The following is a 20,541-nucleotide window of genomic DNA, read 5'->3' on the forward strand; positions in this document are numbered from 1 at the left end:
AAAAGCCGTCATTGAGACAGAGAAGGTGAATGACACAAGGAGGAAGAATAAAAAGGCTATTGAGCTCTCTCTTATCTTCTTTCGTTAAAGTTAAATTATAAGATGTGACTATTTATTTATAACCATAATCTATACATTAATATTAATTACCAATTTAACCTATATCCAATCCATTTCTAATATGGATGGATTATATATCAAATATTTCCAACAGATTATATTATTCAATTTTGTAAATTATGTGCAATAGTTGTTAAGTTATTCATATAGTTACCGTAACAAATACAGTATACAACTATTAGCTATCAAATTCACATTTTGTTTCGAATCTGTGAAATTTTTTAATACTGTAAAACTTTTTTTATTTAATGTATTTATATTTAATTTTTTTTTTAAAATTTGATCCCTTCGTCTCTAGCAGTTGATACTGAAGAGTAGTTGGTGACGAGTTGTATGATCATTTGTCCTTTCCAAGATCCGTGAGCGTTGACGGATTAATTGTATGAACAATCTGAAAGGCTTGAGCAGGCACAGATATAGAGTAATTCAAACTCGTTATATTTCAATCACAACTTCAACTTGTACTTCCAATTCCAAACTAGTCTTAACACTGCAAAATGGCAATGGGAGACATACGGGTACCAAACTGTTACCATTTCTGCATTCTCTCATACAATTATGTGCAAAAGGACGACAACCCATCAAAGGGAAGGCTTGCCACGCACAAGTTATTACACTTTTTGGGCTAAAATCAGACACTCTAACATCAAATATGCTTATCAATATGTATGCCAAAACTGAGTTGCTTGATTCTGCTCGCAAACTGTTTGATCAAATGCCTGACAGAACTCTGGTTTCATGGAATACCATGATTACTGCGTATGCCAAAAACGGAGAGGAGCAAAAGGCTCTCTTGCTTTTCTTGGAAATGCAAAGAGAAGGAAATCCATTTACTGAATTCACGCTAACAAGTGTTGTTTGTGCTTCTTCTGCTAAAAAGGATTCTTATGTATGTAAACAATTGCATGCTTCTGCTGTTAAGGCATTAGTGGATACAAATTCTTTCGTAGGCACTGCATTGCTTGACTTTTATGCCAAAACTGGTTTAATACAGGACGCCATCCGTATTTTTGAAAGTATTCCAGAGAGGAGTGATGTTACTTGGAGTTCTATGGTTGCAGGGTATGTTAAAAATGAGCTTTTTGAGGAGGCTTTGGCTTTGGTTTTTTCCTCAGAAGCTCAACCACTTGGCCTGTTATGTAACCACTTTATAATTTCTTCAGTTATTAGTGCTTGTGCAGGTTTAGCAACTTTAATTGAAGGGAAACAATTGCATTCAATTGTTTGTAAATCTGGGTTTGCCTCAAACAATTATGTGGCATCATCTCTTGCTGACATGTATGCAAAATGTGGTAGTGTCAAAGAGGCTTATGCTACTTTTGTAGACGCTGAGGGGACGAATCTTGTTTTATGGAATGTCATGATTTCTGCATTTGCTAAACATTCTCACTCTCTAGAAGTTATGATTTTGTTTGAGAAAATGCAGCAGGTAGGTCTGCGCCCAGACGAAGTAACATATGTTGCCATATTATCTGCTTGTAGTCACTCCGGTCTTGTTGACACCGGAAGAAGCTATTTCAATCTTATGAGAACACAACACAACATATTGCCGAATGTGGTTCACTATTCTTGCATGGTTGATATTCTTTATAGAGCAGGGCTAACAAATGAAGCTCATGAGTTGATGAAGAATATGCCCTTTCCGGCTACTGCTTCCATGTGGGGATCTGTTTTGGCATCTTGCAGGAATCATAGGAGTCTAGAATTGGCTGAGACAGCAGCTAAGATCCTGTTTGAGATGGAACCTGATAATGCTGGAAACTATGTTTTGTTGTCAAATGCATATGCTGCAAGTGAAAAGTGGAAGGAAGTTGCAAAAACAAGAAAGCTTATGAAGGAAAATGAAGTGAGGAAAGAGAAGGGAAAGAGTTGGATTGAAATTAAGAACACAGTTCATACATTTATGGCTGGAGAGCAGATGCATCCTAGAACTGCTGATATTTACGTAGAGTTGGATAAGTTGCTGGAAGAGATGGAGAAATTAGGATATAAGTGTGAGACAGAGTATGAGCTTCATTATGTGGATGAAGACAGGAAAAGAGAACTTCTAAGGCAGCATAGTGAGAAGCTAGCACTTGTGTTTGGACTGATGTGCTTACCTCCAACTGTACCTATCAGGATTATGAAGAATCTACAGATATGTGGGGATTGCCATTCTTTTATGAAGCTTGCATCAAGCATTACTAGGAGGGAAATTATTGTTAGGGATGTAAATCGGTTTCATCATTTTAGAAATGGATGTTGCTCTTGCCGGGACTTCTGGTAATTGCTATAGTTTACTCTTCAACCTTTATTTTCTTTTCGTGCTTGCATTTTTATACGTTTGCTTATATTATTATTATATATTTACTCTGGTATACATTTTAAAGTCTTGCTAAATACTATTGTTATGTCTATACTACTTATATACTATTGTTAGATTGAGAGTGAGGCACAGATGTGAATTGTAAGTTTATGCCCCATGTCTTACAGAAATCCTTGAAGGGAACCCGAGTCAAATTGGTGACGTTATGATCTGTAAGAAGTAAATGGGGAAAATCATATCTGGTGAGTACATGGTTGCATAGAAAAATATAAGACCTTTGTGGTGGTCATAGTTGCTAGAACTTCTGCTTCTATGCATTTGGTGAAATAGTCGATAGTGACAATGACAAACTTTCCCCAGTAGCCTGTGGGAATGGGCCTAAGATGTCAATTCCTCAAAGAGCGAATGATCATGGCAATATTATCCCCTTAAACCCAGCCAATGGAGCGTTATGAGAGTTTGCAACTAGAGCATTTTTTTAACCAAGTCTATAGAATCAGCATCTATCTTTGGCCAATATAGACCTTGCAAGTGAGCTTTACGCGCCAAGGTTTTGACTAATTGGTAAGAACCGGAAACGCCTTCATGTATCTCTATTAGACAGTGATATCCTTCAACAATATCTGCTCAAACCATTCGATCATGGTCTTTCGACCAATTGATCGATCATAACAAGATAACAAGAATTTTGCTGTTGATCAGAAAAGAAACCTTGATGAAATGCGAAAATGGTTTTGCTGTGGTATCAAAATTGAAAGAAGATTGAAGAAAATTCTAGACTCTATTGAATGTAGAAGAAAGAAAAATGAATAGTGTATAGATCACTCCGAGGGAAAGTTATTTATCCTAGCTTTAGTACAAGAATCACGTTGCTCAACATGTGCCACTTAAACTCTAAAACTAATCTACTTAACAATTAGAGACTAAACTAAACAATTACAAGAAAGATATATATTATATATCTAGAAACTGAAAGTCTGGGTATTGAAGTGGAAAATGGGGTCATCAGATTGTCTTGTAATGTTAAGGGATCTGCATTCTGTAGCAACACTTTTCTCAAGAGATTGAGGACCACATACAATTACACCCACATCAACATACCCCCAAAGCTTTGAAATTGATCCAAATATTTCTGCACCCAAAAATAAAAGAAGTTAATTAATTAATGTCTTTTTAACTTAATATTGAAATGAATCTAGGTAGGAAGGAATACCTTTGAAGTTGGGTCTTGAAGCATAGTGAATAATTGTTGAGCTACCAAAATAGTTTAGAAATGAATCCATTTTATGATCAGTAGATAATTGGGTGCTTTCCTCATCGATGATTTGTTGAATATGTGTATCCTTGTGTGAGTTTGAGGTGTGCCATAGACGAATAGCGGCACCACCAAAGAGTAAAACACTAGCCACCATGCATGCTACTAGAAGAAGCCCTTGAAACCACCAATTAACTATTTCACTAGGTTTTATATATAAAAGGTTTACTATACTTATTAATACTATTAATCCAACGCTTGATGATATCACATATGCTGCAAACCATGTCTTATTCCCTGTACTTGCTAGAACTGATATCGAATTTCCACCACCGATACAACACGTTATTGGCTTCTCAACCACAACATTTTCCTGCATTTAGTTTGAAATGGACATTATTAACACCTTATGAACATGATTAATGTAAGAGTTGAAATGGAATAACTTACAGATGGAGGTTGTGACTGTCGAGTAACATAAATAAGAATTTGAAGATTCAAGTCATGAGAAGGAATTGCAGGAATGTCATCAATTGTGGAAAGAAGAGAAAGTTGATCCGATGTTTTGACAGCCCAAACAAGAAAGATATTCCTCGGTAGACATGGTTCCCCTAGTTGAATACGATGAATAACGTCGCTCAACACAGCAATAAATGGAGAAATCCCAATTCCTCCACCTACTAAAATAAGATGCTCATACCTGTATGTACAAATCCATTTTAGACTTGTTGTTTTTGAATTAAAACAGTAGCCTAGAATTTGCTTGATTAACATATGAATGAACGTACGTACATTAAATGAACGGATGATTCGGATCCGTAAGGGCCTTCAACAGCAGCAGTGAGCCTGGTAGAGTCATGCAGTCTGAGTTGCTTTGCTACTTTAAAATTGAGTGCGTGGTCTTCAAATTGCGATGTCCAATTCCCACAAGTTTTTATGAGAACAGATAGACGGTTTTTACCATCTAGACGAGTATTTGACACGCTAAAAGGGTGCCACTGCAGCAAAGACAATTCCTTAATCTGAAGGAAAATAGTGCTAAGTGCATTATAATTTAGACCTGCACAAACATGAACAAAAAAGCATGATATAGAATTGAAAAGAGAAAAGTCATAAGAGAAGAGATTGATTTATGGAAGTACATACTTTTAGTTTGAGGTGTTGACATGACTAGTTGAACAACTCCACAAGGAAAAGATGTTGTTGATATTACATGGACAGTGTGTCGAGATTGGCAGAAGCGGAGAAAACGATCAATGATAAAAAGAAAAATAGGTCCAGCAACTATGCAGAAAAAAAAGTTACCGACATGCATAGCCAAGAAGATGATGAAGATTATATATAGGTGATGAGTGTAATAGAAGAGCTCGAAATTCTTCTGCCTAACAAAAGGAAGTGATGTTATCCAAATTGTCCATCCAAAGAAGATGTTTATGATTCCTGCAAGATTTGCTCCATTTGTAGGCGTCCATGATATTAGCTGTAAAAACCAACAATGTTCATCACTCTCCTTGTTCTAATGCATGATTTTTTTTATAAACGCACACACTTTGATTAGACCACTTTAAGGATTGAAAGTCCAGGTTTATATATAAACAATTAAGAGCTCAAAACCAAGGATTATGCCCCTCAATGTTGTTCTTACTTTTTATTATGTCCCATGAACCCTTCAAGTTTGAATTTTACTAACATAGAAGGTTTAATACATCAGTATCCCCTGAGCTTGGCTCAAAAAGTCCCATCCAGTCCAAATTCAGGGGCTACTAGTGTATCAAGAAAGTGAAGAAAGTTACTTCAGAAGGAATTTCGCCAGACATGAACCATCCAATGAGGTAAAGGAATCCATGGGAAGTGAAGAGGCACATGCAGAGATGAGCAAGCCAGATATGGTATCGAATAGCATGCATTGAAGAGATATTTAGGAGTCGAAGAAGAGAAGATCCTCTTGCTACTGGAATAAACATAAATGATAAACAAAAGATCCCAGTCAATCCACACCCTCGTCCGGACATTCGGAATACCCATGACCTGTTATTTCAAATCCATCATTAATTATACAAGAGAAGAGAAGAGAAAGAAGAAGGAATACATTACGTACCATCTTTCATAAGTAGTATAATCAGGATTAACAAATAGAACACTAAGCTTCTGAACCACATAAACACCAGCAACCCAAATTACAAATACTCCAAACACTCCAATTCCAATCAATTCTGCTGCTGAAACCACACCTAAAGGTCCTCCCACAACAACCGGGAACGTCCACAACTTATACCTTGCCCTCGCTTTTTCTACTTTTCTACTCCTCCTGCCACACAATCACCCTTCCACTGTTTATTTATGAAATCAAACAAGTTAAATGAACTTCTTTTTATTCTATATAGAAATAATGTCCAAATTTGCAGGCTATTATTTTTATGGAAGACATTATGGATATTAGTGATAGATCTAAACTTTCCCAACAATGATAAAGTGAAATTTGGTTTGAACCCATGACCTCTCACCTCATTTTCGAAGTCCAGCCTGTTAGGGCTGGACAAATTTTTTTAACCTTCTTCTAGCACACTTAAACTTTATGGTTTTTTTGTATGTTAGCTTGGTGTGGTTTGAACCCATGACCTCTCACCTTAAAACAAGACTCTTAACCAACTCAACTACTTTAAACTGTTGAGATAATACTACATAGGTTAAATATATACTAATATTTGGGGGCTACACGAGACAAAACTAACGGTACTCAAGGACGGAGCCGATGGCCGGGGGCTTCGGCCCCCCGGGCTCTAGGCTGGATCCGCCACTGCAAACACCCTGCTATTGCCATTTCAATAGAGGATGTTAGCAATAAAATCCTGAAAGTTGGATGTTATCCCTTATAGAAGGTTGATTATTGATATTAAATTAGCCTACTCTTTGAGGTCCTCTTGGTGGGAGTTAAGTGAAAGGTATAGAAGGGAAAGTATTGAAATGGCAATGATAGGTCCACTGAATAAAACAAAAGTACTCCCTGCAAACAAACAAAAAAATGAAGAATTTATTTAGGTAATTTATGTTTAAAAAGAAAGGAAGAAAGTGGAAATAAAAAGCAAACCTGTGAATCCAAGAAAAGAAGAAGAAGTAGCATCAGTCCAGTATTTAATCCATGCTACAGCAGATTCAAGTGGGTATATAAAGATAATAGCAATCCACAAAATGAAAAATAGAAACATCATAATCTTCATAACCCATTTGAGTAGAATAGTAGTAGTGTTTTTCACATTTCTATTAGTAGTAGAAAGGAGAAGCTGTTGTGCATTTGAGTTTTGGTCCATTTTGTATAAATGAAAGTGTGGTGCATGCATTAGAGGTTGGTTTTGTTTAAATAGGTTATAACCGACGGTCATCATAATCAATCAAAAAGTTGGTAGGAAAGACTATAAAAGAAAAGCAGACGAGTATCAAATTGTTAGATGCCAACGGAAATTTGAAAATCAAGTGCCACTGACAGTCTCCATCTTCCATCATTAACTACTCCAAGTTTGGGGCTGCTACTTTTTATTAATTTCACCTCCAATAAAACCTAAAAATATGTCTTCTTTTTATTTGCGGAAAAATACTGAGTTCAACTTAACTCAATTTTGCTTTAATCCAAACTATTTGAGGTGCCTTAATTCATAATGAATCTGTTTTCCTCCATTCAACAACTACTACAACAACAACAACAACAAAGCCTTAGTCCCGAAATGATTCGGGGTCGGCTAACATGAACCATCATATAAAACCGTGAAAATCAAGTCGTGTCAGCGACACAGATTCGCTCCCTCCACTCCGTCCTATCCACTACCATATTTTCCTCAATTCCCAATAAACTCATATCACTCTCGATCACCCTCCTCCAAGTTTGCTTAGGTCTTCCCCTACCCCTCACCACTACATCCCTTTGCCACTCTTCGGTTCTCCTAACCGGCGCATCAAGCGCTCTACGTCTCACATGGCCAAACCACCTTAGTCGGTTTTCTCTCATTTTATTCTCAATAGATGTGACCCCTACTTTTGTCCTAATTATTTCATTACGCACCCGGTCCTTTCTCGTGTGACCACACATCCATCTCAACATACGCATCTCCGCCACCGACATCTTATGGATGTGGCAGTGTTTCACTGCCCAACACTCCGTACCATATAACAATGCTGGTCTAATTGCCGTCCGGTAGAATTTTCCCTTCAATCTATTAGGCATGCCGGGATCACAAAGGAAACCCGTAGCACTCTTCCACTTCGACCAACCAGCTTTAATCCTATGAGCAACATCTCCATCTACTTCTCCATCCGTTTGGATAATAGATCCTAAATACCGGAAGCAATCCGAGGCCTGAACAACTCTCCCATCTAGGATGATTGTCCCTGCCTCCCTACTCCTACGGCCGCTAAACTTACACTCCAAATATTCTGTCTTACTTCGACTCAACTTAAAGCCTCTAGATTCTAGAGTTTGCCTCCATAGTTCCAACTTCATCTCCACTCCTTCTTTCGTCTCCTCAACCAACACAATATCATCTGCAAACAGCATGCACCATGGTATACCATCTTGAAGTGAACTTGTTAGTTCATCCATAACGATGGCAAAAAGAAATGGGCTTAGTGCGGAACCTTGATGCACTCCAATCGTAATAGGAAACTCTTCAGTCTTCCCAACACTAGTACGTACACTCGTGCATACTCCCTCATACATGTCCTTTATGATGTCAATATATTTCCGCGAAATGCCTTTCCTTATCAAGGCCCACCAAAGTACTTCCCTTGGTACCTTATCATATGCTTTCTCCAAGTCAATGAAAACCATATGCAAGTCTTTCTTCTTATTTCGATAGTGCTCCATTAATTGTCTCATTAGATGGATGGCTTCCATAGTTGATCTTCCCGGCATAAAGCCAAACTGGTTTTCCGAGATCTTCACCGTCCTCCTTAGCCTTTGTTCAATCACTCGCTCCCAAAGTTTCATAGTGTGACTCATTAATTTGATTCCCCGATAGTTGGCACAATCTTGGACATCGCCTTTGTTCTTATACAAAGGGATTAAGGTACTTTTCCTCCATTCTGATGGCATCTTATTGTTTCTCCAAATTTTGTTGAAGAACGTCGTCAACCATTCGAATCCTCTTTCTCCCAAACATCTCCAAATCTCAATAGGGATGCCATCAGGTCCTACTGCTTTCTTCAACTTCATCTTACTTAATGCCATTTTGACTTCACCCTTTTGAATTCTCCGCAGGCATTCATAATTCAACAACTACAACATACTAAAAATAATTAAGAATAATCAATTAACTTTTTAAGCATCTACAAAATTATCTCTCTTTGTTCTTGTTTCAATTCTTTCAAATAAATTAGTCCATGTTAAGAATAACGAGAAAACCACATATCTACAATTTCCAATTTCAAAACCTTAGGTGCTCTTTAATATTTTGCTCCAGAAATCATTAAGAAGTATAACAATATAACATCATATAGGTATAAATCAGTATTTAATTGGTTAAGGTAATTTAATTTTTCTTTTGGATTATGGAGATCCATTGAGTGTGGGTGTGGGGACAAAAAAAAAAAAAATCCTCTAATAAGTCAATGATTACCTTATGTTTCCCCATAGAGTCCCACTTTGGCTTTGACTCTCCAGCTGTATGGTAACGAGCCATCGGAATTCTAGTTATCATCAAAATCTCAAATCTTCATAACCAGATCTCTTCTAGTGTCTCGGTTTGAGAAATGATAAAGCTCTGAAAAAGAAAGAGTTTCAAAAAAAATGGAAATGCGAGGATGTGGTAGAGAAAAAAACCTTAAATAAACTGAGAGTAGAAAATAGCAAAGAAAATAACCCAAAAAGGATTACCTTAATACCGAGTAAACGGAGGAGATTAATTTGGTCGGGCACAATACAATCGGGACCAACGACTTCGACGATGGCTGCAATAGGAAATTGGATGCAAAATAAAGAGAGAGTGATGTGAATGTTTTTCAGTTTGTAATTTTAGGAATTTTATTTTTTCTTTTTACATTCATCGTTTTACTTTTTCATTTGGTGGGTGTTGGAAATTAGGCTAAGGTATAGCAACGGAAATATAAATTTTTTAACCTATTTCCATTAATCCTAGGATCCGTTAATCGTTATTTCATATAAAGAGGGATAAGAAGAATTACCTTTTGATGATCAATCTACCGTTGTTAATGAAGTGCCCACAACTCTTCTCCCAGTTCCCAAGCACAAAATAAAAAACACAGGAAGATTAAGTTAGAATCAACCGTTGAGTAGCAACCAAAATAATCAACCGTTGAGTAGCAACCAAAATAGACTGCCTCTAATTAATCAACACAAGATCAAGGATAAAAGAAATAGATGAAATCAGTTGATCGGAAGGAAGCCGTGGAAAATCTCGTCCTCAAATTGGGGGTCGAAATTCTCTCTCTTGCTCTTAGGGATGGATTTCGAAAATCACTTAGGGTTAGCCTTTAGTGTGTTGGCCGAAATTCCTATATAGGGGTATTTATAATCTCTTGTATCTAATCCCTAGTTAGATAGAATTAGGTTACTGAATAGGAATTCAATTCGGAATAGAATTCCTAATTATTATCTCATTATATATCTAATATATTAAGGATAATAATAATAACCTTATTGGATAATAATAGGAGTATTATAATCTAATTTTTTTTTTGAACCCAAATGAGTATTATAATCTAATTAAAACTCCTAACTTATTTATCTTTTAATTAATTTAATTCATAATCCTAATCTAATTAGGATTGATTAAAATCAAATTAATCATTCATGTATTATACATGAATTTCGACCCCCCTTATGGTCCATGGGCCTTATTGGGCTCAATTGGGCTTCCATCAATTAATTAACATCTATCTCTCTTTTAGGTTCCAAGTCTTATGTGTGACCCATTAGGTTCCTATTACTTCTGGCCGTATGCAACTATTAAATTAATTTTCAAAGAATTATATTTAATCTTTGCATAACGAAATGATGTACAGAGTATGTGATTAGCAAGTCCGTAATCATTCCCCCAGAGCCATAAGAAGACATGTTGATTCTGTCGTTAACCTTTCCGTATTAGTTACAGTATAATTCGATCCTTTATCAACTACATCCTTGAACTTAATCTTATGACTATGGATGATGTCAAGTCACATATAGCGAGACGTTCGTTTTACTTGTACAGGTCGAGTCAACTCAAATAGATAGGTTAAGTGAAATCGGTATTTCAAGTCTTAAGCTATCACCTTGCAAGGATTTAGAGTCGAGTCTTCCACAAGCGATCCTTGGATGTATCTCCCATTTATCGAGAGTGATAAATGCTCAATCCAATGTATAACTATCCTGAAATTACCTCCTATGACACCCAACCTTTGCTGTTCACACCCCAGAGTCATCTCTGTTAAGGATCGTGTTACAACAGGATCAAAGTCTCACATTCAGTAATTCAGAATGACCAATTAACATTCCTTTGAGTCTGAGGATTAGTTATACCTATTAATACCAATGAGATGAACAGGTGCCAAGGATGAATCTACCCATCCTGTTATCTCAAATCAGATCCCCAATCCTAATGAACTCCCTTTCATTGGATCCACGTAACTGTCCAGATATCTATATATATGAAGCTTGTGAGATCAGCTTTCTGTCGGACAGAAGACATTGTTACATGCAAGTCTCAACAGTGATATGTCTGGGCATATCACTTGACTTGGGGTGGTTTTAAGTTTATTAGTTTATCATAAAGTTTAGTCTCACTTCATGCTTGTATGAACACTTTATGATCACTTTAAACAAACTTACGGATTTCCTTTTATTAGACTTTATTTAGTGCTTAAAAGGGATTGTCTTTATATAGTTATGAAACATATATCTCATTAAAACAAATGATATAAAGAACACTTCATTTACATTAAGTTTGTATCCTAGAACAATTGTCTATAGGACACTAAACCCCAACATACTCCCACTTGGACTAAAGCCAATTGTTTCTAAAACTTATCCCAGTAGAAGTTAGATGACGATCATGTACTCTCTGGGTTAAGGGCTTTGTCAACGGATCTGCAACGTTGTCCTCTGTAGGTACTCTTTCTATTCTCACATCTCCTCTAGCCACAATCTCTCTTACGATGTGGTATCGCTTTAGGTAATGCTTGGATGCATTATGAGACCGTGGTTCCTTTGCTTGCGCAATGGCTCCATTGTTATTACAATACAGTGTAATGGAATTTACAATGTCAGGCACCACACCAAGTTCTGTAATGAACTTTCTAATCTAAACCACTTCCTTTGCTGCTTCCGCAGCTGCGATATACTCTGACTCGGTCGTAGAGAAAGCTACGCTTCCCTGCTTGGAACTCTTCCAACTGACCGCACCCCCATTCAAGATAAACAGGTATCCTGATTGGGATTTAAAATCATTCTCATCTGTGAGATGACTTGCGTCTGAAAATCCTTCTATTTTCAGATCACCTTCTCCGTACACTAGGAACATATCTTTAGTTCTTCTCAAGTACTTAAGAATATTCTTGACGGCAATCCAATGCCCGTCTCCCGGATTTCCTTGGTAACGACTCGTTATACTTAACGCGAACGCTACGTCAGGTCTAGTGCATAGCATAGCATACATAATCGAACCGATTGCGCTGGTGTATGGGACTACAGCCATGCATCTTTTGTCATCATCGGTTTTAGGACATTGATGATTGTTTAACTTTACTCCATGTAGCATGGGTAAGTTACCTCATTTCGATTCAAGCATGCTAAACCGATTTAGCACCTTTTCAATGTATGTAGCCTGTGAAAGACCAAACAGTCTTCTCGATCTATCTCTGTAGATCTTTATACCAAGTATATAAGCTGCTTCACCAAGGTCTTTCATTGAGAAGTTACCAGATAACCATACTTTTACCGACTGTAGTAGAGCAATGTCATTTCCCATTAATAATATATCGTCCACATATAGTATGAGAAATGCTATAGAGCTCCCACTTGCTTTCTTGTAAATGCAAGTTTCTTTACAATTTTGTTCGAAACCAAATTGTTTTATGGTTTCGTCAAAACGCTTATTCCAGCTTCTCAATGCTTGCTTGAGTCCATAAATGGATCTCTGAAGTTTGCAAACTTTATTTGCATCCTTTGATATGAAACCTTCAGGTTGCATCATATATACATCCTCAAGCAGGTTTCCGTTTAGGAAAGCTGTTTTCACATCCATTTGCCAAATCTCATAATCGTAGTGAGCGGCAATAGCAAGCATGATTCTGATTGATTTGGACATAGCCATAAGAGAGAAAGTTTCGTCATAATCAATTCCTTGCTTCTGACGATATCCTTTCGCTACTAACCTAGCTTTGTAGGTGCTAACCTTTCCATCCACGTCAGTCTTCTTTTTGAAGATCCACCTGCACCCAATGGGTTTTATCCCTTTGGGTGGATCAACCAAAGTCCACACTTGGTTAGTATACATGGAATCCATTTCAGAATCCATGGCCTCAAGCCATGCTTTAGAATCTGGACTAGTAAGAGCCTCTTCGTAGTTTTCGGGTTCGTCGTCTAACACGGGAACCTCATTATCATCTCCCACTAGAAAACCATATCTAACTGGGAGTTCACGAACTTTTTGTGATCTACGAATAGGTGGCACTGGAGTCTCATCTAATGGGACTCCTTCGGGTACCTCAACCGCCTCTGTTGTTTCAGTCGGTGTTTCTTCTTCTTGAACTTCGTCAAGTTCAATCATGCTTCCCTTTTGTGTTTCTTCGAGAAACTCTTTCTCTAAGAAGGTTGCGTGCTTGGATACGATTACTTTCTGATCATCTGGATGATAGAAGTAATATCCCATAGTTTCCTTAGGGTATCCAATGAAGAAACATTTATCAGATTTCGAATCTAGTTTGTCGGACGCAATGCGTTTGACAAAGGATGAACAACCCCATACTCTCATAAATGAAAACACGCGTTTCCTACCAACAAACAATTCATATGGTGTGGAACTAGCGGATTTAGTTGGTACTCGATTTAGGGTGAAGACGGCAGTTTCTAAGACATAGCCCCAGAACGTCTTTGGAAGAAAGGCCATGCTCATCATGGATCGTACCATATCTAATAGGGTACGGTTTCTCCTCTCGGACACACTATTATGTTGTGGTGTATAGGGAGGTGTCCATTGTGAGCATATCCCACATTCAGTTAGATAATTCAGAAAATCATCTGAAAGATATTCGCCACCTCGATCAGATCAAAGCGTATTTATTTTCTTTCCTAATTGATTTTCTACTTCATTCTTGAAGCATTTGAATTTCTCAAAAGCTTCTGATTTGTGCTTCATCAAGTAGATGTAACCATATCGGGTATGGTCATCTATGAAGCTTATGAAGAATCTGAATCCTCCTCTTGCTTGGACTGACATAGGACCGTATACATCTAAATGAATAAGTCCTAGAGTGTCGGATACACACTCACCTTTATTGCTAAAGGGTGTCTTTGTCATTTTACCTTTTAAACATGATTCACATGTTTCCAATGATTCAGGATCGATTGGATCTATAAGCCCATCTGAATGTAGCTTTAGCATGCGTCTCTTGTTTATATGGCCTAAACGACAATGCCACAAGTAAGTTGAATTATCTAGCTTATGTCTTTTGGTATCAATTGCGAAAACAGAAATTTTGTCATCTAACACATAAATCCCATTTTGTGATATTCCTGAAAAATAAAAGATCGAATCTTTATAAAAATCGCAATGTTTGTCTTTTATTGAAATATGAAAACCGTCGTCAACAAGACGGCTAATAGAAATAATGTTGCGAGACATTTGTGGAACATACAAACAGTTCCTTAATTCTATTACAAGCCTAGAGGGCAAATTCAAAACATAATCTCCAATTGCGAGGGCGGCAACTCTTGCTCCATTTCCTACTCGCAAGTTTATGCTTCCTTTCTTTAGTTCCTTAGTCTGTTTTAGCTCCTGCATATTTGTACAAATATGAGATCCACATCCGGTATCAAGTACCCAAGATTCAGACTGTGAAACTGTATTTATTTCAATATAAAACATACCATATGTTGAAGCACCGCCATTTCCCTTCTTGAGGGAGGCTAGGTACTCCTTGCAGTTCCTCTTCCAATGCCCGTCTTTACCACAGAAGTGGCACTCTCCTTTGGGCTTCTTCACTTCCTTTCCCTTAGTTTTGTTGGGCACGACTTTCTTACCTTTCTTGGGATATTTAGGATTGGGAGAATTCCCTTTCCTCTTTTTTGATCCCTCTATGACAAGAGCCGGTATGGCTTTGTCTTTCTTCATATTGGGCTCAACTGACTTGAGCATATTTGCAAGCTCTTCAAGAGAGGTTTGCAAGTCATTCATCTGATAGTTCATGATGAACTGTGAATAACTCTCTGGGAGGGATTGAAGAATTAAGTCTATGCTTAATTCGTTATCCATCACAAATCCAATACTAGAAAGTTTGGTAATGTAGCCAATCATCTTGACACAATGTGTCATGACAGATGTGCCCTCTTGCATCCTGCAACGATATATCAACTTGGATATCTCGTAGCGTTCGCACCTGGTCTGTTTCCCAAACAATTCCTTTAGGTGCATGATGATGGAATAAGCATCCATTTCCTCATGTTGCCTTTGTAATTCTGGTGTCATCGATGCAAGTATGATGCATCCGGCATGATCATCATCAGCCTTGTGCTTCTGGTAAGCATCAATTTCCTCAATAGGAGCATCATCAGCAGGGAGAGGGGGTATCGATGTATCAAGTACATACCCTATTTTATCGAACTTCAAAACGATTTTGAGGTTACGAAACCAGTCGGTGAAGTTTGAACCATTCAGTTTGTTATCGGTAAGAATGTTTTGCAGATTGGTTTTAGTCATGATTTTAAGAGTGTATTTAATTAAACCTGAGAGTGAGAAAGAGTAAACGTATGTCTTTCATTTGCTTAAAGTATATCAATCTAAAATTATAGGCCTTTTAGTTTATTTTAGATTGCTCCCACTATTTTGCCAAATTAATAGCCCTCCATATTAATTCGAAGAATTTCATAAATCCTTTAGTGAGCTAGGATCCTAACTCCTGAGATTTCGTCTTGAGTTTACTCAACAAGCTAGTCTCATTCATTAGGTAGATTCATATAATCAATCACATCCTTAATATGATTCCTAGGTTATTGGGTTACTAACCACATTAGTAACTAATATGCTATTCATATTAATCCCAACCATATTGCCCATTAGTTTATGACAACATGAGTTTACTCATCCAATTATCATAATCTAATTTAAGTATTACCCCATATTCATGAAAAATGATTGTCGATAATTCAGGTGTTACCGTAAGACCCCGAGCTTGAGTTTACTCAACAACCCAAAGGCCCTCAGTACTGCCGGCTGAATTATAATATTAGGGAGTGGCAATCGATTTTAATAACTTGCTTATTTACTTAACTTTTTAATGAGGGATTTTATTTTAGGTCTCATAATCTAACTTAGTCTTGATTTGCTTTAGCATACATCAGACACATACATTCACATACATTGGCGTTATGGACATATCATCTAAATTATTCCGTCGAGCCAGAGACGGAATAAAAGGGCAAACCTAAGGAAATACTAACTATTACATATTTCTCTTTAGGTCCTCCGTCTTCTCCATGGCGCCTTGAAATTACATATTAATTTCTATACTACTAAAGAAAACTTCAATTGAATTGAAGGGAATTAGATGAGAGGAGAAATTACAATAGATAGTAGAAAGGTAGGACTCGCAGACCCTATTTCAAAAATACCAAAAGACTAAAAGAGGGTCCAAATATGTCCATAACTCCAAACATGCATAGACTCAATTAAATAAATTTAATTGGTTGATTACATAACTATTTTATGTAATATTTAGGTTAATCACATTAACTTATTAAATTAACTTTCATCCAATTTTACTTCTAATAGTTTCGTATCTTTATATTAATCCTTAGATTAATATAACTATACAAAACGTCAATTATGCACGTCCCAATTATTTTGATTTCAATTCATTTAACATTTTGATTTACAAATTGGTAAAACAAACTTTTAAACAAATTTTCATTCGATAATCAAAACAGAAAACTATCAATTTCCGAAACATATATATTTAAAATACATTTAAAACTAATTTTAACTAATTAAAATTAAGTGGGTTTCGGGCCGGGGCCCGGGGTCGGGCCGCTGCCGTTTGGCAGCAGCCCTCTGGCGGCTGAAACGCGACCCGAGCCGAGCCGCTGTCGTATTTATTTATTTATTTATTTTAAATAATTTTAAATATACATATATCAGTTTTAATACGGTTTTAAAACGATTTCAGAAAATAGGAAAAACTACTATAGATTTCCGTTTTATCTTTAGAATTAATAAAACTGATTTTATCAACCTAACTATAAAACTAATAGATTTTTGTTATGATGATTATCAACCAAAATAATTAGGAACATACGCATAATCTATTTTAATTAACAATTAATTAAAACTTATTTATCTTTAGAATTAATTAATCAAAACAATTTGGTCGGGCACAATACAATCGGGACCAACGACTTCGACGATGGCTGCAATAGGAAATTGGATGCAAAATAAAGAGAGAGTGATGTGAATGTTTTTCAGTTTGTAATTTTTTGGAATTTTATTTTTTCTTTTTACATTCATCGTTTTACTTTTTATTTGGTGGGTGTTGGAAATTAGGCTAAGGTATAGCAGCGGAAATATAAATTTTTTAACCTATTTCCATTAACCCTAGAATCCGTTAATCGTTATTTCATATAAAAAGGGATAAGAAGAATTACCTTTTGATGATCAATCTACCGTTGTTAATGAAGTGCCCACAACTCTTCTCCGAGTTCCCAAGCACAAAATAAAAAACACAGGAAGATTAAGTTAGAATCAACCGTTGAGTAGCAACCAAAATAGATTGCCTCTAATTAATCAACATAAGATCAAGGATAAAAGAAATAGATGAAATCAGTTGATCGGAAGGAAGCCGTGGAAAATCTCGTCCTCAAACTGGGGGTCGAAATTCTCTCTCTTGCTCTTAGGGATGGATTTCGAAAATCACTTAGGGTTAGCCTTTAGTGTGTTGGCCGAAATTCCTATATAGGGGGTATTTATAATCTCTTGTATCTAATCCCTAGTTAGATAGAATTAGGTTACTGAATAGGAATTCAATTCGGAATAGAATTCCTAATTATTATCTCATTATATATCTAATATATTAAGGATAATAATAATAACCTTATTGGATAATAATATGAGTATTATAATCTAATTAAAACTCCTAACTTATTTATCTTTTAATTAATTTAATTCATAATCCTAATCTAATTAGGATTGATTAAAATCAAATTAATCATTCATGTATTATACATGAATTTCGACCCCCCTTATGGTCCATGGGCCTTATTGGGCTCAATTGGGCTTCCATCAATTAATTAACATTTATCTCTCTTTTAGGTTCCAAGTCTTATGTGTGACCCATTAGGTTCCTATTACTTCTGGCCGTATGCAACTATTAAATTAATTTTCAAATAATTATATTTAATCTTTGCATAACGGAATGATGTACAGAGTATGTGATTAACAAGTCCGTAATCATTCCCCCAGAGCCATAAGAAGACAGGTTGATTCTGTCGTTAACCTTTCCGTATTAGTTACAGTATAATTCGATCCTTTATCAACTACATCCTTGAACTGAATCTTATGACTATGGATGATGCCAAGTCACATATAGCGAGACGTTCGTTTTACTTGTACATGTCGAGTCAACTCAAATAGATAGGTTAAGTGAAATCTGTATTTCAAGTCTTAAGCTATCACCTTGCAAGGATTTAGAGTCGAGTCTTCCACAAGCGATCCTTGGATGTATCTCCCATTTACCGGGAGTGATAAATGCTCAATCCAATGTATAACTATCCTGAAATTACCTCCTGTGACACCCAACCTTTGCTGTTCACAAACCTAGAGTCATCTCTGTTAAGGATCGTGTTACAACAGGATCAAAGTCTCACATTCAGTAATTCAGAATGACCAATTAACATTCCTTTGAGTCTGAGGATTAGTTATACCTATTAATACCAATGAGATGAACAGGTGACAAGGATGAATCTACCCATCCTGTTATCTCAAATCGGATCCCCAATCCTAATGAACTCTCTTTCATTGGATCCACGTAACTGTCCATATATCTATATATATGAAGCTTGTGAGATCAGCTTTCTGTCAGACAGAAGACATTGTTACATGCAAGTCTGAACAATGATATGTCAATCCTGGGCATATCACTTGACTTGGGGTGGTTTTAAGTTTATTAGTTTATCATAAAGTTTAGTCTCACTTCATGCTTGTATGAACACTTTATGATCACTTTAAATAAACTTACAGATTTCCTTTTATTAGACTTTATTTAGTGCTTAAAAGGGATTGCCTTTATATAGTTATAAAACATATATCTCATTAAAACAAATGATATAAAGAACACTTCATTTATATTAAGTTTGTATCCTAGAACAATTGTCTATAGGACACTAAACCCCAACAGTGGGAATGTATGCCGCCTAAATATTTGGATGAGTAGTGATTTTTTTCGCCACATACAACAACAACAAAGGCTACGAGTCAATTAATATATTATAAATTAATTTTAAAACATGTAATAATTTTGCAACGAAATAAATACCCACAACATCAGTAATTTTATGTCACGAGTAAATTATTATCGTGACATAATTAGATTTAGGTGTGAAAAAAATTACGGTGGAAAAATTTGTGGCATAAGTATATGTTTACCACGAAAAAAATTTATTCGTGACATAAATATAGGAGTAGATCATAAATTTGTAGTAGATCTGTTTTTTCCGTGACTAAATGAAAATATGCTATAAATTTTAATTTTTTGTGACATGATTCGTGGTGCAAATGGTGATTTGTTGTAGTGTCATATCCAGATTTAGTTGGAAAAGAGTGAGTTGCTTCAAATTTTATTCTTCCAAATTATTAAAAAGGCTAGGAGTCAAGGAACAAAGGGTTAGGTGGGTGAGTATGATGGATGTATTATGAAATGCTGGCAGCATCCAACCGAACGGTCTTGTTAATTTCAAGGAATGTATGTAGTTCGACTGACTTCTTTATGTGGGATGAGTGGAGCATGCTCAATTGGAACCATTCGATCGGTTTTATATGTAAAGTTATTAGAGCAACTCTAATGTTTGGACGGTTGCACACCCTCCAACCATTCCACATCACCATTTCTAACAACTCTTTCCACAAAACAACTCTCTTCAAAAATTCACTCTAGTGGTTAGTCACAATCACACTATTTAATAGGTCTCACACATCATATAATATTTTTATTTTATTTTAATTAAATAAACTATTTTATATTAATAATATAATTAATAATACATAAATATTTAATTGAAAAAAATAGATTGAAAATTAAAAAAAAAATTAAAAGAACAATAGGTTATATGAAACTTTAAATAAAATGAGAGATAACATAAAAAAAAAATAATGCTTTCGTTTGAAATAATAAACATGTATATATAAATTTAAAAGTATTTGATAGATTTTATGCATTTTCATTTTATTTTATTGTATCAGTTTTCTTTTTTTATATTAAATATAGATGTAAAATTAGAGAAGTAGACCCACTTTTTTTTTTTATCATTCATTTGGATTTTAGGGACACACTCTCCAATTGAAGAAGGTGGAATGCACACACTCTTGAGAACCAATCACACAAGAGCTTGTTCTTTCTCTTCTTTAATTTATGGCAGCTTAAATATTTTGCAAATTTTTCCAGATAGCGA

At 36.0% G+C, this 20,541-nt stretch overlaps 2 protein-coding genes across 2 annotated transcripts; one reads left to right on the plus strand and one right to left on the minus strand.

Annotated features, from left to right (window-relative positions):
• The first annotated feature begins 368 nt into the window (after positions 1-368).
• On the plus strand, positions 369-2,489 carry LOC136226655 (pentatricopeptide repeat-containing protein At5g04780, mitochondrial). The gene has a single exon (XM_066015267.1). The coding sequence runs from the start codon at positions 503-505 to the stop codon at positions 2,384-2,386; it is 1,884 nt and encodes a 627-aa protein (XP_065871339.1). The 5' UTR covers positions 369-502; the 3' UTR covers positions 2,387-2,489.
• A 727-nt stretch (positions 2,490-3,216) lies between these two features.
• On the minus strand, positions 3,217-7,335 carry LOC136225534 (ferric reduction oxidase 6-like). The gene is made up of 9 exons (XM_066013596.1): positions 6,769-7,335; positions 6,588-6,684; positions 5,779-5,988; positions 5,474-5,708; positions 4,827-5,160; positions 4,473-4,740; positions 4,131-4,380; positions 3,639-4,053; positions 3,217-3,557 (listed from the first exon to the last, which is right to left on the minus strand). Exons 1-9 carry the CDS (start codon positions 7,061-7,063, stop codon positions 3,388-3,390), a joined length of 2,274 nt encoding a protein of 757 aa, XP_065869668.1. The 5' UTR covers positions 7,064-7,335; the 3' UTR covers positions 3,217-3,387.
• Positions 7,336-20,541: the final 13,206 nt, after the last annotated feature.

The sequence above is a fragment of the Euphorbia lathyris genome, chromosome 4, assembly GCF_963576675.1.
Source record: "Euphorbia lathyris chromosome 4, ddEupLath1.1, whole genome shotgun sequence".
Taxonomy (NCBI): Eukaryota; Viridiplantae; Streptophyta; class Magnoliopsida; order Malpighiales; family Euphorbiaceae; genus Euphorbia; species Euphorbia lathyris.

Excerpts from the sequence above, each read along its gene's own strand:
- LOC136226655 (XM_066015267.1), top strand. The coding sequence starts at position 503 with ATGAACAATCTGAAAGGCTTGAGCAGGCACAGATATAGAGTAATTCAA.
- LOC136225534 (XM_066013596.1), bottom strand. The coding sequence starts at position 7,063 with ATGATGACCGTCGGTTATAACCTATTTAAACAAAACCAACCTCTAATG. Across the intron at positions 5,161-5,473 it reads CTGGCGAAATTCCTTCTGAA|CTAATATCATGGACGCCTAC; the intron begins GTAACTTTCTTC and ends TGGTTTTTACAG. Across the intron at positions 4,054-4,130 it reads GACAGTCACAACCTCCATCT|GAAAATGTTGTGGTTGAGAA; the intron begins GTAAGTTATTCC and ends AACTAAATGCAG.